Source organism: Cygnus olor, chromosome 19 (genome assembly GCF_009769625.2).
Source record: "Cygnus olor isolate bCygOlo1 chromosome 19, bCygOlo1.pri.v2, whole genome shotgun sequence".
Classification (NCBI taxonomy): Eukaryota; Metazoa; Chordata; class Aves; order Anseriformes; family Anatidae; genus Cygnus; species Cygnus olor.
In genome coordinates, this window is record NC_049187.1 from 9464501 (window position 1) to 9487481 (window position 22981).

A 22981-nucleotide genomic window follows, 5' to 3' on the forward strand; every position below is an offset into this window, starting at 1 on the left:
AATTCAGCAGATGTGCTTTCTCAGCTGCCTTTAATCAGCAAACACCGGGACCACTTCGGAACAGAAGCCCTCCTTGCTGGAGAAGCCCCGGCTTGCAGCACCAGTGGGATCCTACCTTCGGCTCCTTCTCCCTTCCACCAGCAGCCCTTGGCCTTGCTCCTACACACAGATGGTTACAGAGGATTCCCATAATCCGAAGAGTCGTGTGCCAAGTGGGTGAAAGGGTAACTAGGCAAAAGCAGGATTTGTTCCCCCATTTCTACACCTTCTTTTTGTTACAGGCCCGACACCACAAGCTCTGGCTTTACTGCTCTGTTCCAGTGGCTCTGAATGACTTTCACGACAGCAAAACACGAGTGAGATACGACATGTAGCACTGCCATCGCAGAGGAGAACCAATCTCTTTATCTTTGACATTGACAAAACCTTCCAAAAAGAGGGAAAAAAAACTTCTAAACTAGACAGGACTTGGAAAAGGTGAGTGAGGCAAGTCCTATGATCCCAAAGAGAAGTGTCCCCAGAGAAATTACCTCCCAGTCCCCATTAGTCAGATTTCTGCCTTGAGACAGCAGTTTGTATCCTCTGGAAATGTAAAACTGAATGGCAGTTAATCCTGTTTCTATAAACTAAATGACCTGCCTTGCAAAAATGCCAAGCACAGCATTTAAATACAGCTGCACTGCATTTAAGCACAGCTAAGCCCCAAGTCTTCCAGATGCCTCACGGCAGCGAGTTCCAAACATGAATAAGAAGATGTTGGAAGGAGCATTTCCATTTGATAATTCTAGATTTGCTTGTCATTAGGCTTTTCACTCCCTATTGCACAAATCCACTTACCTCCCCCACTGCTCTTCTATATGGTCTTTTCCTATTTGTTTCCTGGCTGATTTATTAACATCCTCCACACAACACTTAAAGTATTATTTTAATTTTCACGTCAGTCTACCTGCCAAAGGATAAGCCTTACTTGGTTAGATTGACTATCTTCACCTTTCACAGTCCAAAAATAGAAGTAAAATAGGCACCATGTTTTCCACCTGCCTATTCACTGATTAGTTCTTCCAGTTCTGTGGGTTGTCTGGACACGATCTCTCCTCCTGCCACACCACATCTCTCTAATTACCCACTTGTTCCAGCAAGCTCTCATCAAGCTCCAGCAATCTCCTCAAGCTCCAGCATTACCTCATTCTTTTACCTCGGATCAGGGTTGGTGTCTCCTCAGCATCCTCTCTGATGAGGATGGATTAATAAATATACCACAGTCATCTCAGTGCTGTAGCAAAGCACTTCAAAGCACATCTCCGAGCTGCTCGGTATTTATAAGCACAGCATAGCCTAAAAGGCTGTCTGCTTTTCTTCTGCTGGCCTAAACCAGCTACTGATTCAGTTGGTTTGGAACAGATTAACCTACTAGTCACAGCTTCTCTGGAGGGTTTGCTTCACCTCTAAGGTCCCAGAATCACTATGGACTTAGACAGAAACAGAGGCCGAGCAGTGACACTGCCAAAAACCCTCAGCAGTGGCTCCCCGAACTCCCAGTGGGGTCAAGCAGACCACATGCAAACAGCAGAGGTGTGCTCCTAGATTTGCACTCCCAAACACTGTGAAGTTGCTATTTTCTAAATGAAGGGAAAGCCAAACAGCTAAACATAACAGCCCACATAGGCAGTGAAACAAAGACACCTTGAGAAACAAGGCTAATTTGCCAAAATAACCCGGAGTATCTCCACACTAAAATTAAAGAGATTCTGAATCAGAAACATTCAAATCTAGATGAAAAGGAAAACTAAGGGTTATGACAGTGAAACACAGAAGAAACACAATCTGTAATTGCTATCTTCTGCATTTCTGTTCCATTAAAATACTTACATATGAAAACTACTGAAATGCTGAACTTCAAACTTATTCTAATGAACCATATCATAACCATTCTGAAATTCAGATATTTTCTACAGCAGGAATTTCCAAACAACCTGTCACTTGATACCGTAAGACTATATCAACGTTTAAGTGCCTGTTAGGGAAATCTGGGCTTTAAAAGCGTAAGGATCACAGACTCATTTTTGAGAAAGACCAATTTTTATGCAGCTATAAAAGTTAGGAATGCTTATTTAGAACATTTGTAAATCCCACATTCTCAAACCCAAATTCATATATATTTTGTCTGACATTTATGCATGAAATAATGAGACTACCTTTTAACACAGACGCACAAAAGCTTTGTTTCGGGTCTACCAGATACACAGCAGCTACCCAAAAGGTAACTCAGCAGCAATGGAAGGGGTATTTTCAACATGGGTTACAGCTCTCCCCGTTCACATCGTGCAGTCAGTTGATGGGAAAAGATGACATTTTTTTTGATTCCCCACTGGCACTGTAGCTCCTTGAATTTTATCATATGTACAGACTTGAAAGGACAGTTATTCTTGTTGTTCTCCATGTAATTGCTCCTCTTACGGAATTCACTTGCCACTCATGACATTCCTCCTCTCGCTTTAGCTCAGTCAACCTAGTAATAAGCCCCCGCCAGCCAGGAAGGAACAGCAGGCTTGGTGCTCAAGCCACATAGCCCATTTCCCTAGACAGCCCAAGAAAGGGAGAGTTGTGCCTCATTCACAGCAGCTCTTTCGAGTCAATCTGCTCCTATCGGCATTCCCTGCCACAAAGACAGTCTCTGAGAACAGGCTGGCTAAGCTTTACTTCTTAAATAAACGTCCGCACTCATGCACACGGCTTAACGGGGAGTTTCACCAGCCTCTCACCTCGCCATCTGTACGCTATCCATCTCCCAGAGAGCAACCCCTTGCATCCTCGCCATCCCTTAACAGGACTCCCAGGGACAGCAGGCTGCCCGGCAGACCCTCAAGTCTCCACGTCTGCTTCCCCGGTACCCCCACAACTCCGTGCCCAACATGCCCCCGTGCTCCCCTTGCCCCCCACCCGAGCCGTGCCCCCGCACACCGCAGCGCCAGCTGCCTGGGACGAGCCCGCAGGCCCACCCTCCTCCTCCTCCTGCCCCCCCCGGCTCCTCCAAACCCACCCCAGCACCCCGATGTACCCAACGCCTCCCGGCGCCCACCCCCGGCCGCCGCCAGCACCGCGGAGAGCTCCGCACCCGGCGCGCTCAGCACCGCGGAGAGCTCTGCGGGGCCCCGGCATGCGACCCCCGGCCGCAGGTACTGTGTCCCCCCCGGGGACGTGTGTCCCCCCCCGGGGACGTGTGTCCCCCCCCGGGGACTTGTCCTCCACCCCGGTACGTGAGTCCCCCCCCGGGTCCGCGTCCCCCCCCAGTCCGTGGCCGAGCCCCCCGAACCTGTCGTCGCTCTGGAAGGACTGGTCGCCCAGCAGCAGGTCGCGGAAGCGGTAGCGGGGCGGCAGGGGCAGCACCTCGGACTCCAGCTCCGTCATCTTCAGGGCGGCGATGTCCAGGATGAGCCCGCTCCTGCGGCCCCCGCAGCCGCCGGGCGACGAGAGCCTGCGGGAGACGAGGGGGCAGCGGCGGTGAGATGGGGCGGGGGGGGGGGGGGGGGGCTCCCTGCCCTACCCGGCCCGGCCCTGCCCTGCCCTGCCCGCCCCCCCCCCCGGCACCTCCTCCCACCCCCCCGCAGCCCCGCACGCACCGCCCGTGCATTTACATTGCGGGGCCGGCGGCGGCGCCCCCCCGGCAGAGCGCCCCCCTCGGGGGCATGGGGGCGCCCGCGGGGCTCCGCCGGCCTCGGGCGTGGGGAGGGGGCAGAGCTCGGCCCCCCCCGGGCTCGGCTCGGCTCGGTTCGCTGCGCAGGGCAGCGCAAGGAGAGGAGCCACTGGAAATGGCAAGGGGAAATAAAGACAGCTCGCAGGGGAGCTCTACAGCTGAGAGCCAAAGCCGGATCCTCCCCCTCCGCTTCCCCCCCCCCCCCCCCCCCCCAAGGAAAAAGTAAGGATGGTGGAGAGATAAGGAGACGGCTCCCCGGCAGTGCTGGGAGCAGAAGCACAACCTCCTCTCCAGACTGCCGGCACTTAAATCACCCGGACAGTCCCGGTATTAAATGAGAAACCGCGAAGGCTGATGACTCAGTCATCTGTCCAGCCGCCAAGTGTCATGGCCGAGAGGATATATCGCCCGTCCCTCGGCGTGCTCACGCCTCTGATCAGAGGTGCGGGGGATCGCGGAGCCTGGGAGAGATCCAAAGCGGTTGTTCAGACAAAGAGGGCTTTGTACGGTCACCTACACGCAGCCTGTTCCTGCCACACAGCAAAGAGACGAAGCTCAGCCAGCTCTCAGACTGGCATTCGAGATGGCTAAGAGCTTGTCTTCGCTCTCCTTTGTCAAACCACACTCACCAAACAGAACATGGGTACTACACCGCTCCCCATGTCAGCTAGAGCTGCTAATTAGAGCTGATGGGAGTTAAGCTAATTTCACAAGGCAACGAAGCCATTCAATCCTGTAGAGCCAACATACAGGCACACAAGGCACAACCCTGGTCCTGAGCCTCTGGGTCCTGACTTCAATTTCAAATTAATCTGTGCCATGAGAGTCACTCCAATTTCACAGGCCCTTTTTGGAAAGCAGGATGGAGGGGGAGACCTCAGAAGAGGGAATGTGGCACCTCTGCAGCAAGACGATTGCCCTCACACATAAGCTTGAAGTGAGAGGCATGCAAACAGCTGAAAGGGTCCAGCTCCTGCCAGGTGCACTTCCAAGGGGCTCACCCCAAGCCTCTCCAAGACTCACTACCACCACCTTCCCATCGCTTGGCCTCCGGCACATAGTGTACAAGCTCATACAGGGGAGAAAAGAGGGAAAAAAAAAAAAAAAAGGAAAAAAAAAGCTTCAAATAGCTTAACAGTAGATTATCAACAGACATCTAACTTTTTGCTGCAGGCTGCAGAGACCTGAGGCTCCCCAGATCACCTCCTACCTCTAACAACTCAACCCCCATATGTAACTCCCCAGCTGACCAGGTTCCGAAGTCCTGAGCAGCTGCTGGTCGTAACTTTCTGGAAGAGCAACCAGCGTGCAATATTTCTGCTGAACACAGCCCCAGAAGACAGCCCAGCTCACTCCCAGCACTTCAGATGATTTTTGCTAGTTTTTTTGCTACTTAATTCTACACCCCCAGAGCTTTTCAGTTCCTTTTAGCTACCATATGCACACTGCAGCCGAGGCTCTGTGCTGAGTAATGCATCTGTGTGGGGCCTTGGGCTTCAGGGAGGTTATTCTAAGATAAAAATTGATCTGAAACTTGGTCTTTAAGAGAAATCAGACCAAATTCCTGTCAACTCAAGGACTCCCTCTGGATCAATTGATATAAGCACAGAAGTTAGCTGTCCATCTCTAGCTCACATTGCAAAAGAGGATCTAACACTAATCTAATCACAAAGCCACAATTAAGTCTTTCCTCTTAGAGCTCAACCATAGTTATGTCAAAAGCTTGCTTTCACCAGGCCACCCCCAACAAAGCACAGGTCCAGCTGAGACTTATTGTTGCTGTGAGGCCAGGACAGCAACCTAAGCTTGGACTTTCAAGGAGAGAAAAAATAAGAATAAATAAGAAAAAGCATTATTATACTTATATACTTATTATACTGCATGCTTTAAAATGGGGAGCCAGGTGCTGACTCCAATTGTGGGCAATTGTATTTGCATTTGAAGTGGACTGTTACACACAGTAATTGCCTTTGATTATTAGGTGCCTGTTTAAAGGATCGAGCATGTTGCTTCTTTTCCCGGAGGAAAGGCAGAAAGCTAAGGCTGCTCAGCTCTGGACACACCGACTGCCATGTGGAAAGGGCACCTTTACGCAGAGCTGCCATCACGTCCTTCCTGATGCACGTAGGTTGCATGTAGGCAGGGCTGCTGTGACCCTGCACCCACTGAAAGCTAAGGGCACCCTTATCTGTGCACGGCCATCCTCTTCAAATGTCAAGCCTTTGTTTGATTGTTTCTTTAACATCGCTCTTTTTAAACCAAATTAATCCATCTCTTTTGGCCTCAGACCATGCGTCAAAATTCATGAAGCAAAGCAAATATTTGCCAATGTACTTTATTACTTCTAAGAAATTGTAATAAAATCCAGCGATACAGTATCTTTGGAAACACAATTTCTGCTATGTATTTGCATCTGAGTTTGTTCTCACATCCACAGTAACACCTACATTTTGCATACATTCCTTGTTTATTCTCACATATAGAATCATTCAGAATTTTTAAAGTTTGGCACATTTCTTTATTCTGGCTTCAGATGAAGGTTGGGTAAGGCAAGTATTGCATGCACCTATTTGATAAAGATGTCTTTCTTACACACTGACTTTAAGATACGTTGCAAATCAATGTTTCAGAAAAAAAAAGTGCTACTGCAGTGCACACAGATTTCCTTACATCGGTACAGAGAATTTGCAACCCTCCTCTCCGCCCAAACATTGGGATTCTGAGCTACAGAAATGCCACAGCAACACAGACAGTTCTTCCAAGCAATAGTGGTATAAAATAAAAAATTCATGAACAAGCTTGCTTATTGCATAGTCTTCAAATACTACTGAAAAAAAAAAAATCCCAAAGTGGTTTATAGCTAAATACAGGACTGCAGCTTTATTTTTATCTTGCCTTTCCTTCCTTCCTCCAGAGCCACGTACAACTAAAAATGCATGCTGTAATCAGCATATGGAAACCTCAACACTATTCCACTTCATCGCTACGACACCGTCTCTCCCCCAGCTTGGCCGGCTCCCCGCAGCGAGCAGCACGCCGCGAGGGGGACACCCTACTGCTCCGTGTATTGGGAACACAGAAGCTGGGATCGAGCCGAGCGTGATCCACCCGAAACCTCCCTGTCGCTCTCTTCTACCACTAAACTGCAGCGTGACACAGTCACGGTGCCATTTTAGCAAGCACAACTGCCCCTTGGAGCATGCTCCACCAGGTCTCAGAGCTGCACCAGCCTTGGTTTTCTTCGGTAAGCGTTCTCATGCACAGGCTGGTCGTGATCTCCTTCCTTCTTCCCTCACTCTATTTCCCCACAGGGCACACAGGAAAGCTTTGCTGCTGGCAGTGTGGTCCCCAGAGACTGAAGGCACACGGAAGAGAGCAGTGACAGCCCAGGCACTTGCCTGCACCAGCTGCAGCTGTGCCCAGCCACCTGCCCTGCGGAGCTCATCGAATGTGGTTCTGGTCCTTAGCACCCAGAGACAGCTTTGCCTCAGAGGACACCCCACAGGCTGGTAGCTTGTTGCAGCGCGTTTTCGGATTTTACCACTATTTTTGACTGCATACGTCAATGATGAGGATGGACACAACCCAAGTTCCTCTGATGCTTCCTTGCATGCTGCGCAGGACATGCTTGGCAGCCAGCCCGTGCCATCTCTCACCCTCGGAGCGGGAGCTCTCTGGGCCCTGAGCTCCCCCTCCAGAAGGCGAGTCCCATCCCCTTCTCTTCCCCCACAGCAGGAAGAACAAGGTCCCACAAGAGCACGTGGGTTTCCAAGCTCCTGGCCCACCCCCAGCCCTGGTCCCGTCAGCTGCTGCCTGTGAACAGAGCCCTGCAGGAAATTCTGCCCTTTCATTTTCTATATTTATTAAAATATATATAATCATCATTTATTTGCTTCTCCTCCCACAGCTCTTATGGTTACCGGGTTACAGTTGTCATTACCCCTTCTTTTCTTTTTTTTTTTTTTCCCTTCTGAGTGACATCCCTGTGGGGTCTCCTAATGGCCCGAGTGCGTAGGGAGAAGCAGGCACTGCCTCCGGAGCTGGGCTGCGCCCCTCTGCTGCTGCTGCACGCGTGGGCACCGCTCTCTTGGCCAGGAGCTGAGTGCCCTTCTGCAAGGGGCCATGCTGGGGAAGAGCACACACAGGACACAAGGCTTTTCCCCCCAAAACACATTTTAAACATCTCTTCTGTCTTCTAAACACAAGTCTCATAGCCAAGAGGTAAGCGATTGCAATCAGAACGCCTCCCAACCTTAAAAATAATCCACGAGGAACAAAAGTGCTGCAGGATGCACGAACGGAGCCTTCCCCAGCACACCCTCATAAAACACCACTTGAAAGGAGCGTTCATTGAGGGCAACTCCACAGACCAAGCGTGGGGGCAGCAGCGATGAACTGGTGAGCTTGCAGTGCTACTCCATGATCATGTATGAAGAAGAGCTCAAACGACAGGCACTGAGGACCTAGGCACTACAACCCTCAGCTTGACACAGAGAAAGGGAATCAGGAGAAGATGGGGGCGATCTGTTTGCCTCAATAAGACCATTTTCTTCGTAAACATTTCTGTGTCTACAAGCAAACACCTTCCACATCATTTAATTTTTATCAGCTTCTTGTTGCTTGTATGATGGTCACACTTCTTGATTCAAAAAGAGTTTTAAGTGCTCCAAAGGATATGAAGAGGCCCCTCATAATGTCCATGCCACTGTTCCAGCTGCTCTTGGCAGCCTTGTCCCAGGCTATGCTTAGTGGGTACGGCGGGTGCAGAACATCCCCACACACATGCAAGATATGAAGTGCTCGGTCTCCCAAATTTAACTCTTGCATCCACGTTTGCATCTCCCTGGACAGCCACACTGTCCATGGCAGGGGCTGCAGTTGCTCGAAACTTCTACATAAAACTGCTCAGACCTCTGACGAATCCATCTATTGCTTCGCTTTCAACAAGCAGAGGCAATTTAGCTCCACAGGCCTTGCAGAAAATTTAGCATGTTGTGTATTTCACTTTGAAAACTAACAGGAAGCGTGAGTCAGTGCACAACTCCGCAAGCGTTCTCCCCACTGGCAACGCTATTTTCTAGAAGATAAAAGTATAAATTGTACCTTCCAGGTCCAGAGTCGTTTTTCTTATTAGACAACCCTGTATTAGCAATTCAGTGCCACATATCCCCATTCCCTTCTGGCCTGATGCACACGTACAGTTTGTACCGCAGGGTAAAACTCCCCGCAGCCGAAGCCCTGCCGAGAAGGCTTGTCACCCCTCTGTCCGAGCAGAAACACGCCGCCCATCAGGCACACGAGTGGCACAAGCCAGCACCAAGCTCCGCTGGCCCAGCCCTGCTGCCTGCAGCGATTGCTCCTGGCAGAGGTAAACACATCGGGCTGATGCCCCAGGAGACTGCAAAGCCAAAATAATGCCGGGGGAAAGGAGGGGAGCAGAGCCTGCACACCCTGCGCACTGCTTCTGGCAGGCAAGCAGACCGGCTCCCTCCTCCGCAAGCCTGGCCTGGGGCTGCCACGGCAGTGGAGCGAGACGGAGGCATAGAAACACGTTTCCAATCGTGACATGCATCTAGTTACACCTAACATCTGGGGGGATTGAAGCCCCCTAGACACAAACAGTGTAGGCCAGGACAGGCAGGACACCCCAACCCAGTGCTGCCTGTGGCCACCCGTCCTGCCCAGCCCTTCCCAGCAGTTCAGCCACGAGCAGCCTGTGCAGGAAGGACAGATCTGAAACGCTCCCAGCCTGCGAGCCGAGGTCGCTAACCCTGCCGGGAAGCTGCTGACCCGGCGATCTCCGGGGCTATTTATGGATTTCACCATTAGAGTGGATTTTCCCCTCACAAGCTCCAGCTGAAGAGCAGGTTTCCCCGAGTTCAGCCCTTCCCAGCAAGGACTGGAGCCTTTGTCTTACCATGACGTTGGGTCCGCAAGGTGGCCTGGAAGCACGTGCAAGCTCACTTAAAAGCGGAATCACTCCCAAAGTTCAAGAAGCCAAGAGACAAGGATGACCGCTGCTGGGAGTAAGAAGCTGTCCCTCCCTCACGCTCCCACGCCACGAGGCCCCTCGGTGCCGCTGGGGATTTCCAAGCCCTGCACACCAGGCTCCCTGAAATCACCGGGCCTTCAACGACAGGATGCTCTCACGGGCAGGGACAACAGGCTCACGATTCACTCTAAACAACCACAACAAAAATTAAACCGAATCAGATTATTAAACTAAAAAGAGAGCAATGCACTTGTCACAGCCCCCTGCTCTGTTCCCGGAGCCACTAGCCAACCCTCTACTATTCCCTGTGTAAGAAGGGGAATATAATTCCTACCGGCAACACCACAAGCCTCCGCATCTCAGCGACTCCTCTGTTCACCTCCTTTAGCTGTCGCTTTTCTCAATGCGGCCACGCTCGCTGCCCAGCCCCAGGGCAGTCCATATGTCCACGAGCTGGAGATGCCATAAGGAACCTCGCCCACAGGTCTCTGTCCCCTTTTTCCAAGGTTTGAGGTCTTTTCAGATGCCTCCTGGCTGCAGGACTGCTCCGGGCCCAGGGTCTGCAGCCTGCCCCCACACCTCTCAGCCTGAGCGCTCCCCGGCCACCCGATCTCGCCGTGCTATGTCCCTTCCCGTGTCACCCTTCCTGTGTCACCCTTCCCGTGTCACCCAGCAGCTGTCCCTGGGGACCCTGCTCCAGCTGCTGACATCACGAGGAAGCCCAGAAAGTCAAGTGGGTCTTGGCCACTTCCAGCTCTCCCAAGCAGACCCTTCTCATCCCCCACAGCCCGCTCCATCGCAGGCTCCATCCTGCCAGCACGCCCCTTTGCAGGTGCAGGCAGACCTCCTCCCTCCAGCCTGGGGCACAGAAAAGCTTTCCTCCAGCTAAACTGAGCCTTGACAGTCCTTTACCCTCTTGCTGTTGCCCAATCTTTTATTTATTTATTTTTCCTGGGGCTTCCCTTCCCCACGCGGAGCTTACCTGGGACCGACTTCATCCACCCCACCTTGGGAGCCAGCCAAAAGCCTCATCTCAGTAGATGCCTGGCTGCAGGCAGGAGAAAGCTATCTGCTCCCAGCTGCCATCAGGGTGAGCAAGGAGAGCCCCTCCAGGCAGAGCTCGTTACTCCCCAGGATTGTTATTCTCAGGAACCAAGGGCTCACCTGGTATCCCACAGCACAGGATCCTCTCACTCACCCTTCTGCCCCCAGCTCTTACATGCCCTCCCAAATCTGCCAGTGCCCAATACTTTTCAGGCTCATATTAAAAAAAAAAAAAAATGCGGCTGCAAAATCAGGACACTGCTAATTCTTGCTAATGATCTGCTGGGAAAATCCTCCCTTCTGCTATAAGCAGCCAGGAACAAAGCACAGAGAAGAAACTTCTTGGCACTCCAGACCCCTGCAGAATGCTCCCTTCTACTGAGAGCAGAAAATAATAGAGAGGCGTGGGAGGAGGAAGAGTCTTTTCACATTGCTCGGGGATACAAAGGCTTACAGGAATAAACCCCGAGAGGCAGGCTTGTCAACCTGCCTGCCAGACCAGGGCTGTAATGGGGCAAAGGGGGGGATGTCTCCTGGTTTAGGAGGCAGGAAACAAACAGAAGGGCAACATGAAGCAAACATTGTTTGTGGGGTCCCACAAGGCTCGCTGCTATTCTGCGAGTTCAGAAGTGATGGTGATGAATCCAAATTATCCAGTATGGCCAAACCTGGACCTGACTGTGAAGAGCTGCAGGAGGATCTTACAGTATTGTGTGACCTGATGACAAAATACTGATGAAAATTAGCATCAATAAATGCCAACTAATCCCAAATGGGAAGGAAGGGGACAACATATTCCTGCACAGGCACTAAAAGGTCTGCAAATGAGCAGCCAGAAAAGAGCCAAAGTCACTGCAGATAATACCACAGTCAGCAGCAGCCTGTCAGTGGTGGTCGGAGAAGACAAGCAGAACCTGAGCAGAGGCTGTTAGGCTGCAGGCAAACCCGCAGCGGAGCCGCGCACGGTTCTGGTTCCCCTCCTCAGAGATGATGTGGCACAGAGAAGGGCAACAGAGAGGACTACGGGGACATAAAGCACTTTGTACAAGGAGAGACTAAACAGATCAGGAGGAGCCTTATGCCTGGAAAGAGACGCGATGAAAGGGAGGCGAGATCAGACAGAGCGACCAAGGAGCACATCACAGGAGCTGCAGGAGCCCTGGGCAATTACAGGACAGCAGGCTCAAGCAGAAAGCAGAGTGCTTTTGCACAGACCAACCGCTTCAGAGAAGCCACATCCTGTGGTGGAGGCAGAAGATAATGGGTTTAAGAGGGACCAAGCAGGTCCCTGGGGAGGCATCTGTCCCTGCGGCTCTGCACAGCCGTGGGACACGGCCTCAGCCCCAGGAGCATAACCAGGGGCTGTGCTGTGCCTGCCCCAAGCGCCTGCCACCAGCCGCAGGACACAGGGCCAGAGGCACCTGGGTTCACCCCAGTACAGCCACTTGTCTGTTTTTATTCACAAGAAGGATGAATGAGATATTCCACAGTCCAGCACAGTTTGGCACGGATGCAAGAGAAATATTAACAAGGCTCCAAAATAAATTGAGTGCGGCACTTGGGAACCATGCATGGAGGTCAGGAAGAGGTCTCTGTTGGAGAGTTGGGAGGATCCAAATAGATGCTGCAAATATTTCTGCAGAGCAGAAAAAGGCTTGAACACAGGCAATGACCTACTTTGCTGCCCTCCAGTGAAGGGTGACACAGCCATACTAGAACCCAATGGCATTTTCTAATTAAACTAAATAGCAGGGACATTCCAGAAACCCCTCTCTAGAGACAGATGGGTCCTGCAGGATGCTCTCCTGTGGTGGTTTTAGCAGCACCACCTGCTGACAGACGTGCCCAGCCCTGGACTTCAGGCTCCTGCACGCTGTCCCGTCCTAGGCAGCTGAGGAAAACAAGAACAGAATTCCTTCTTATCTCTGCTACATAAACACTGAAAATACGTGGTGTTTGGCCCTGGAGTTTTATGGCTCCCTATTGCAATTTCTCCTGGAACAGGGAGGCCAAGATCCCCACAGCCACAACGGTTGTTGCAATCCACAAGGTTGGCTTTTTGGAAGCTGATAAATGTCTAAGCTAGTAATCCAGCCTGGCAGAGCTGGTCATTAATTAGCTACAGTCTGGTTCAGTGCGAGCTCTGCCAAGGAAGCATCTTGCCACTCATTTCCAGGAAGTGGAGAGAGAGCTACAGGCTGCCAGCTACGGGGACCACTCCTCTGCTGAACCGAGCCAGGTCACTCGACAGACCCAGCGTGGGGCAGGAGAAGCCGTGGGAGAGCCATCCTGCATCCGGAGCAGTGCGCGCATTGAGCCTGAACCCAGTTTTAGTCAATGTCTTTCTGTTGAATTCACATCCTTCGTGGACTCAGATCAGCCCTCGCATCGAGACGAAGCCCTGGAGAGCCAAGGACAGCGGGCGCTCGGCTGGCCTGGCCCCAGCAGAGGCTCTTGCCAGAGAGGCAGGCGATGCCTCCAGGCAGTTTTTGCTGCCGCTGCTTTCAGCCTGGCTGCGACTTCCAGGACAGCAAGCACGATCCTGGCTGCCAGCCCGGTGGGACTGGGGGCAGACCCCGCTGCAGCACAGCCCCCATTGAGACCAAGCCCCCTCCATGAGCACAGAGCAGAAAGCGGCTGCCTCTCTCTACCCAGGAGACCTGGGAGCCAGGGCAGCAGCACAGAGGCACAGTGGAAGCACGAGGGACCAACACGCTGCCCCGTAACGGGGGTGGTCACCACAGCCCCCAAGCAGCCTTCAGAGCGAACAAACCCAGCAGTGAAGCGCACCCCACGGCACAGGGGAGCCCAGGGACTGGTCCCACGGTGCCACACCAGCAGCACGAATGGGCCCCCCAGCTGCAGCTCTCCAGCCCCCGGCTGCAGCCTCTCCAGGGCTCACCCTGGTGCTGCCGGTGCTGCTGTGCCCCGCAGATCCCATTGGGAACAGATCCCAATGCCGTGGCGAGGTGCCCAGCCGACACGGGACGGGCGGCGCACAGACAGCGCTCCTGGAGGAGGCTTCAAAAACAGACACGAGAAAAGCCACGTACGTCTGAGGCACGGCCGTGATCCTCCTAAACGGCTTCTCCAGGTATCACCGTGCGTGTCTTCTCGGTTCGCCTTATTCTTCTGAAACAAGCCATGGTGACGGGAGGCAGCGGGTGGAAAAGCCGCCTCTGCTCTTGCACGTCTGCTTCTCTCGCAGGCCCCCTCGCTTGTGCAGGGTATTTTCGCGTGAGCCCTTCCATATGGCCTCTCATCCATCACTGCTCCTTGCCAGAGTGCCCTTACATGGGCAAGGCGGAGGAAGCAGAGTTTCTGGGCAGGAGGAAATCCTGTATTCCCCTAAGTGACAGCCTAGCTCCTTGTACAAACATTTACCCATGTTTCCCATGAGGTAGAAAAGTAAAATTTAGGCTATGTGTACCCTAAGTGCCAGAAATGTGTATTTGTTCTCCAAACATTCCTTTAAGTGCTTTTATGGTTAACCCTTTGCTTTCCGACAGCTTTCAGGATAATTGTCCCCTTACAATGAGGACCAACAGAGAGCACACAGACACTTACACCCACACCTGCACACTCAGGTGACCAAGGAGATGGAGTTTATCTCACCAGCTTCCAAGTCACCCCTAGATTTGCAGAGCAAGGGGACAACAGAGGCATCAACCCATTTTAATGGGGCCAGCCCAGCTGACGTCCCCTTGAACACGAACGTTAGGCAGAAGGCACATTTAACGTGCTACACGTCTTTGCCGCTCAGCTCTACGCCGGCTCTCACATCACATCCCCCGCACACACCTCTGGTGCTGGGTCTGCTCGTCTGCCACCACCCCACAGCCGCACGCACCCAGGCACACGAAGTGGGGCCATAAACCCACATGGGGGTCCTGGTGTGTGCCAGGCACGCTGTGCTCGTCAGGCACAAACCCTGCACCAAGCAGGGAGCCTCCCCCTGCCTCAGCTGGACAGAGGAGAAGCCCCAGGAGGTGAGGAGGAAGGTCTCGCTCCGGCACAGGCGGAGGTGCTGAGCACAGGCGATCACCCTCCGCAGCGATGCGCGCCCCCAGCCCCAGGGGGAAACCAAGCAGCAGAGCAGCTAGCAGGCTCCCAGACCACCCAGAGGGTGGGATGGTGCTTGTTGCTCCGGCACGTTTCTCTTTGCACTGTTTACAGTGAACGTTTCCTTCTCCTTCAGCAGTGAAAGCCTACATTAGAGATCCAGGCTGCACCAGAGCTTGGGAAACGGGCAGCTGCAGGAAACTGCCGAGTCCTGTGGGCTCGAGGCAGCTCATTTGGTACCTCTGGAAGGGCAGCAAAGGGCTGTGCCCAGCAAGCAGGCGAGAGGAGCCGCAGAAAGCAATGGCATTTCAACCTCTTCAGAGCCAGAGGGGGTTAGAAACACACGGAGCTGTGTAATCATAATTAAAACCCCAAGCTCTTCTATTCAGCTTGAAAAAGACAAAGGGGAGGACCTTTGGACAAGGATTTTGTTGTGTTAGATGAGGATAAATTCCACCGAGCAGTATTGCAGAACAAGCAGAAAGGAGCAATAGCTCTGCTGTCTGAGCTCGTGGTTGTCCCGGGTCGTTGGCCCCCACCAGCCGCCTCCCCTGACTGCTCTCTGCACACACATGGACACATTTGGTAACCTTATCGAGGACATTGTGTCTGCAAACACACTGAGTACAGGTGCGAAATGAAGAAACAGGTTTAGGTGAAGGTACTACGGCCCCATCGCTGCCCCAGCACGCCCAAGGCCCCCAGACAGACAGACAGACAGACTTCCAAGCGGTGCTTTGGGGAGTTGGGTGGTCCTGGTCCTGGTGCTCTGCAGTGCCTGGGCTGCATCGGACACTGTGCCTCTGCGGAGAGGACAGCAGGGGGAGAAGTGATGGGGGACTCACCCCCAGCAACTCAAGGACTTTACTGATTGCCCAGCCAGCGGCAATGTTCTGAAGTTAGAGAGTTCACTGACTACACTGCTCCATCTTTTTCTATCTAGTCTTTCAGGAATAAAAGAGGGTCTGCCCAAACCAGTGAGAAGATGTAAACATTAAAAAAAAAAAACACCAACCACACCACTACAGTTGTCCAGCCCTGGGCACAAACCCAGCCAAGGTCCTTATCTGCCAAGAGCGAACCGATGCACACACTTGATTTGCTCGGTGAAGCTGATATTTGTTGAGTGTGACAGTCAGAAGAGCCGCACCAGTAAATGCAATCAGACTGACGACAGTATAACGGAGTTATCGGGAAAAGCTGGGAGACTCCAGCAACAAGCACATGTCCCCTTGTAAGAAAAGTGTCTGCCCCTGCCCAGGCACAAGACAGGCTCCTCCTAGGCACACCGGGGAGCAGCTCTTCGCTGCTGCACCGCAGCCCCTGCCTGGCCCCGCACCCCGTAACTTTGGCCAAGCAACACGCGAGGACAGAGCATGGCCAGGATGAGACCTTCCACAGGCCTCAGCCCGGGCTCGGTTCAGGGCTCAGCTGAGGCAGCTCCTCCAAATCCGTGCCCAGCCTGCGCACCTCGGGGCCCCTCCATGTGGGGCAGCAGTGACAGGGGCCTCCGGGCACCGCCGCCCCCAGCAGCCTCCCACTGCCCCCTTCCTGGGGCGATGGCACCCAGAGGGGGATGTGGGGTGGGGGGTGGGGGGCTGAAAGCGTCCTGCACAAACTTTCATAGGATCACAGCAGGGAGGGGGCCTGCCAAAGCCCCGACGAGCCCTGGCAGTGCCCCCTTCCCTTTCCCTTCCCCTTTTCCTTCCCCTCTCCCTTCCCTTTCTCTACCCCTTCCTTTCCCCTTCCCCTTCCCCTTTTCCTTCCGCGTTCCTTTCCCTTTCTCTTCCCCTTCCCCTTCCTTTTCCCTTCCTCTTCCCCTTCCTTTTCCCTTTCTCTTCCCATTTCCCTTCCCCTTCCCTTCCCTCCCGTCCCGTCCCTTCCCCTTCCCTCCCGACCCCACCGCCCCCGACCCCACCTGTGGGCGCTGCCATCGTCGTAGAGGAAGGTGCTGTTGGTGTAGCACTCGGAGCACCCCGGGGCGCCTCCGGCCGCCCTGCCCTCCGCCGGCCGGTAGCTGCCGGGCAGGCTCCGCTCCTCGCCCGCGAGCGGCATGGGCGCAGCGGCTCGGAGCAGGGCATGGGCGCCCCGCGCTGCCCACGGCACAGCCGCAGGCACCGGCGCGCTCCCGGTGCCGCTCCCGGTGCCGCTCCCGGTGCCCGCCGCCCATCACGGCGAGCCCCGCCGCCGCCGCAGCCCGCGGGAGCTCCGCATCTCGGCCCGGGGGCTGCGGGGCCGGGAGGGAGGGAGGGAGAAACGAAGGGAGGAGGCTGCCGGGGGGCGGGAGCGGCCCGCGGGGGGGGGCTTGTCTGAAGCGTGGGGGCTCGGCACGGCTCGGCTCGGCTCGGCTCGGCTCGGTTCGGCACGCCTCCCTCGGTGCTGCCCGCCGAGGCTGGCTATGGCACGGCTCGGCACGGCTCGGTTCGACACGGCCGCTGCACCACGCCGCCACCTGCCGGCCGCGCCCGGCCCCGCCGCCCGCCCCGGGGGTGTGTTTGGGGGCTGCGTGGTTTTTGGTTGATTGTATTTTTATTTTTTTTGGCCGTAAGAGCCGCGTCAATATTTGTGCTGCGCGCTGGAAGCGAGCGGCCGGCCCCGGCCCGCTGCGGAGCGGCCGAGCCGTGCTGAGCGGCCGGGCACTGATCTCCCGGGGGGGCCCCGCTGCAATAACACGGAGCCGCCCCCGGGCGGGGAAGGGCCTGGAAACGAGCCGGGAGCCGCCGGGAGGGGGTTAAGGGGAGCCCGGGGAGCCCTCTGTCCCCTGGGCGTTCAGCCCCACGCGATGCGGTGCCGTGCGAGGCGGTGCCACGTGTGGCGGTGCCACGCGTGATGCGGTACCACACGCGACGACATGGCCGAGCCAACCCCCGTGGGCAGGGGAGCGGCGCTGCCCCAGCCCAGGCGCACTCAGCCGTGTTGGTTTCTTGCTTTATTTCTCTCCCAGGGCCCACGCTGTAGTGCAGGCGTTGGGGTGCTCGCCGTGGGACCAAAACGCTGCGTGCCGTGCAGCAGAGGTGACCAGGTGCCCCCCCAGCCAAGCATCGTTTATTGCAAAATAAACCCTCGCAAAGAAAATCAGCGGCCTGGCAACGCTCCTCCTCCCGCACTCACCCCAAATGCCAACAGCCACATAGATCAGACCCAGGGGAGGGTGACACTGGCCAGGAGCACGCCGTGCCCCAAGGAGTGGCAGCCACCAGCTGGTGATGTGGCAGCACACGGAGCCCCTTCGCTGCAGCCCCCAGCTCCAGGCGAGCCCGCTCAGATACTTCAGGGTTTACGCATCTCACCAGGACCGGAGACTTTGTTTCTCTTGCAGCATGCCTTCCTCCTCCTCTCTCTCCATATGGGCTCTCCTACACTAGGAGGCATTTGAGAGAAAAGCAATTAATGCTGCCTGTGCGATCCTTCCATGTGATGCTTCCCGGCCCATCATGCTTTTAAGAAGGAAAGTTATTCTTCATTCACTAATTGCCTCGCATTATCGGGTGCAAAATGTTAACATGCAGCTCTGCGAGGAGAGGGGGCGGGTGGCACAGCAGCGTATTGACATGCGAGGTGATAACACAGGTGTGGAGGAGGAATTATTTAAAACGTTACGGTGGGGGTGGGGATAGTAAGGAAAAGAAGTGAATAAAATGAACGAGAAAGAGCCAGAAGAGGAAACCCATCCCCGCCCGAGTGCTGCAGCCCAAGCAGCGAGGCTGGTGCAGAGCCACATCTGCAAGGAGCTGTGGCCATGAGCAGAGGCCACACGCTGGGGGACACCACTGCTACCACTGCCTGTCCCTGGGGTGCACCTGGCTGCTTGGGGTGTCCCCGGTCCCAGCACTACCCCCAGCACCACCACTCCTGGCTCCTTCTCCTGTTGAGGGGGTGCAAGGGGAACCTCCAGAACAAATCATTTCTCAGCCTGGAGTTAAAGGAATAAAAACAAAATACTGCCCCCATTGTTTCCAACACAGGAGTTTAAAGGAAGAAAACCCTCCCGGGGGCACGTACGGTCAGCACCAACCACACACTTGCGCAGTCTGAAGGGAGAGGGGGAGAGAAGGACTTCGTGCTCCTGGCCTGAACCAAGGGCAGAGGCAGCAGCCTGGGTGCTGAGCCCAGGCTGTCCAGATGAGGTGTGGGCAGCGGGGACAGCCGGGCTGGTGGTAGGAGAGGGAGAAGATGTCCTGCCCCAGCCTGAAGCTGTTTGTGAGCTCCTGGCCAGGAGTCACGTCTCGGCGGTGTCTGTGCACATTAATGGGGCGCTGGGGCTGTCTGGGCACACAGAGGAAGCAAACAGCTACCGGGAAGCTCTCCTCGCTCAGGCACGGATTGCTTTCAGCTATAAGGTTGCCCCACTTTGTACGGATGTTTTAATTACAGTTGGCACAACGAACGGCAGCCATCCCCACGAACAGGCACCAGCTGCCCTCACCCGTGCTCCCGGGCCTGGGGATGCTGCGGCCACTGCATGGGAAACTCCGACCCGGTGGGCGCAGGGACCCCTTCGCTCTCCGTGTGAGTGGACTGGGCCGGAGCTCACTGAGCTGAACCCCAAGGGCATCGAGGTGCAGCACCATGCCTGGTGAGACGTTCAGCCTTCAGGAGGGTGTCTGTGGGTGCTGGAACCGCCAGCATCCCTCTCCCTCGGCACACCCACACACCGCCACGCTCCACACTCAGCCTCCCCCCTCCTCCGGACCAGGATGTGTCTGACTGCGGCTCCCAGACCTTACAATCCTGCGTCTTCCCACGGCCTCAGGAGCCTGCTTTCACCCCGTTTTCTCCCCTGAAGCCACACTGCCACACGGAGCACCTCTTCCTTTGCGTTGTGGAAAGCGAGGCAGGCTGCGTGCCGCTGAGCGCTCCCGCTCCTCCCTGCAGCCTTTCCCCCGCCGCTGGGCAGCGTTTGTGGCTCTCGGCTCCCCAGTTCTCAGCAGTGCCACAGAGATGCTGCTCTTCCCCTCTGCCAGCACTTCTCCGAGGTTAATGGCAGTAAGATTCACTTATCTGTGGAAACACATTCAGCTCCCAGCTCGCAATGCCCTGGGATAAAGCTTGCACCTTCCCAGCAGCCGTGGATGACACCACCACGATTGCTCATTAAAGGATCGCAGACACTCAGCCCCTCCACGGCATCCCCTCCCCAGAGCACAGGGGGGCACAGGGGGGCACAGCCCCCCCGGTCTGGCTGCCCAGGGAGGGGCCCAGCTCTGGCGCTTTGTGTCTGGAGGAGCAATAAATAAGTCTGTGGGAGGCGGCGGCGGGGATGAGTCAGAGGCACGAAGGAGAGAAAGTCATTTTCTGAGGAATGAATTAACGAAGTCCGGCATGCCTCGGTGCTCCGGAGCCAAATAAATATCTTGTCAGAGGGTGTCCTGATGTGCCCAAACTCCCTGATAACCCCTGCCCTGAGGGCACTTGGCCACGGCTGGGGGGCTGCAGCCCCAGCCCCAGCCCCAGCCCCAGCCCTGGGGCACCCCCAGTTCCACGCAGCAGGTGCCGTCCAGCACCACGCAGGCACTGCAGGATATGGAGAGGAAGCACTGGTGCATGGCCTGAGCCCCAGGAGCCTGCGTTCAGCCCCCTCACTTTGCATTTTTGGGTACAGCACACACGGAACGAAGGAAGGCCCCGACACTGCCAGCGCCGCTGCAGCTGCAGAGCAGCCGCGCAGACACGGACCACGCAGCCCAGCTTGTTCCTCACTGCAAACACTGTCAGAGCGTGGGCCGAACTCAGTCAAAGCCAAGCTTCATTCAAGGCTCCAAATGTTTCAGATGTTCCACATCTCATACAAATTTCACATGAAACCTGGATTCACCAGGGACAAATACAGCACGCGTCTAACTTCAGGGAATGGAAGAGGAAGGCGTAACCTGCGTGGCGTGCTGTGAAAATCAGCAACAAGTGGAAAACTTCTGGTCTACAGGAAAATAGGTGACTTTTCTGCCAAGTTGACATCTTGGCAGAGAGACAACCAACGCAGCCAAGGGGCTGGGAGCCCTGCAGCCCCCAGTTCAACATTTTTCACAAGCTAATGCTCTCTCGATCCAGCTTATATTTAGCTCTGTATTTCTGATGCCGGCTGTAGCACTTAGAGAATGCACAGAGGGTTTGAGCTGTCTTTATCAAAGAATATAGTGGTAGCTGGTTGTCAAAGCTGTCATTAAACTCAAAAAGTAATAATCAAACATACACATACAAAAAGATGGAGCTCTGTAATTCCAAGACTGATGTATGCAAAGAAAGAATGAATGCTAGGAACTTGGCTATAAAACATGTTTTTAATGCAGACAACTGAGCCATTACATAGGAAAAAAAGACACCCTCATTTGTACGCCAGGAGTGGCCGATCTATTTGTCTAATATGTCAGCACTCCAGTTTGTTGTTTTGTTTTTAAGTTTTCTACCTCCATTTAACACCCTAAGGAACATTAAATATCAAAAAACAAATGAAATACACGCTGTGTAAGAGTATTTCTATAAACCTTCTCTTCCATCACCTCCCAAGCTTCATGAAGAATTTAGGGTGAAGAATTGCTTGCAGGATCTGAATCATATCTTTAAGCAAAAACATTGCTGTTAGGTGACTAAGACCAAAGCAATTGTCTTCCGTTATTTATTGCAACTGATGCTGTTATTAAAAACCAGACATGTCCCTTTCCAGCCCCTTGCGCTATCTGCTCTGCGTGCACTGGTGAAACACAGCAAAAGCAAGAAATTGGCTGGACACCACCTCAGGACAATTGCCCCAGCAAGGGGAGCGGGTCCTGCCCTGGGTGCCCCAAACTGCTATCACTGGGGGCTCAGCATCACCCCGGGCAAGGGCCACATCCTTCTCTCTCCTGGCCACAAACACACACATGGGACCTCGCTCCCAGCTCCTCATTGCATTACACATGGAAGCTTTGTATTTTTCCCTCTTTATTCTATTAATTTTAGCCCAAGAGGAACTGGTGCCACCCGCAGCGCATGAGACGTTAACCTGGGTGCCAGAAAGCAGATGGAAACCCTGGCTCAGCAGCAAGCAGAGGACAGGCTCAGGTGAAGGTGGCTCCTGGCAGCCCCTCCAGGCACAGACATCCTTGTCCCCTCTCCCCAGCACCCTGCACTAGAGCAGGGGAAGACAGGGCAGAAACTCCTGGTTCCCTGAGAAATTGCAGAAAGAGGCTGAGAAGAACAGCCTGCCTACACATGGCTCACGCACACAGGATCTGGCATGCCTCTGGAGCCAGACCAGCCAAGTGAAGGGCTTAAAGCCTGCCTGTATGAATCAAATCGGTTTTCAGGAAGGTTTTGGGTGGATGGCAGGTGGGATGATGGCTCTGCAGGGAAGGGCAGCACATGGCACAGTGTGACTACATGGGGGTATGTGGCAGACAGAGCCTGGGCTCTTATATTTGAGCAAATGTGTGTCTGAAATCCAGTTTTCATTGATTTTCCCCCCAAAAAATCTCTGTCCGCCCTCCCTCGCCTGCACCACCACTTGAGAACTGTGCGTCATCCAAAGCCTTTGCATGCTCAAGAAGCAGACTCAGGCAGAGAAGAAACAAAATAGGCTTTGCTCCCCCTTCCCAAATGTTCAAGCACCAGGAGGGAAGCCAGGAGACTCAGAAAGATGTTTCAGGAATCTTTGGGCACGGCCACTCCCTGCAGCACGTCACACCGGGCACCCTGCAGCGGGACAAGGACCGGCACACATTGGGCTCTGACCTCCCATATCTCGGGAGCCCGGGGTCCCTTCCTCTCCAAACATCAAATCCAAATCCCAGCCATCCTTTGCTCTAAATGCTTGCCGTTCAGATGATAGGTCAAGTTGTCTAAAGTGCTGTCAGTGCATCCCTGCTCCTGTTACGAGGTTTGCTTGGATATAAAATAAGGAAAACATGAAAATCTCTTACATGAAACAAGCTACAACCCCATGCCTCAGGAAAACCCATTTTCCTGGACATTTCCATAATTCACACCCACCAGATTTCCTAGGGTTTAAGTGAAGACGCAGGAACAAATTTTACCCAGACCAACCTGAGCTCAGCCCCTCCAGGGATCCTGAATTCCCTCTTCTTCTGCAAGCTCATGAATCTCACAGGGAGCAAGGTTTTCCCTGAACATGTCTGACTTCGGCAACCTTGAAAGCAAGATAGGCTGATACAGAAACCGCTGTGTATTAAAACATCATATGTTACAAAGCCTGA

At 54.3% G+C, this 22981-nt stretch overlaps 1 protein-coding gene across 2 annotated transcripts in view; it reads right to left on the minus strand.

Annotated features, from left to right (window-relative positions):
* The window catches only part of KCNT1 (potassium sodium-activated channel subfamily T member 1), a 68354-nt gene extending 54344 nt beyond the window's left edge, over positions 1-14010 (minus strand). The window contains exons 1-2 of one of the 2 annotated variants that reach the window (XM_040531205.1): positions 13784-14010; positions 3314-3475 (exon numbers count right to left, since the gene is read on the minus strand). In XM_040531205.1, coding sequence (XP_040387139.1) covers positions 3314-3408 — 95 coding nt within the window. In that variant the 5' untranslated portion in view covers positions 3409-3475; positions 13784-14010. Of the gene's footprint in view, positions 1-3313; positions 3503-13783 lie in introns of those variants that run through there. The other variant, XM_040531204.1, reaches the window with a different exon arrangement.
* Between the last annotated feature and the right edge of the window lie 8971 nt (positions 14011-22981).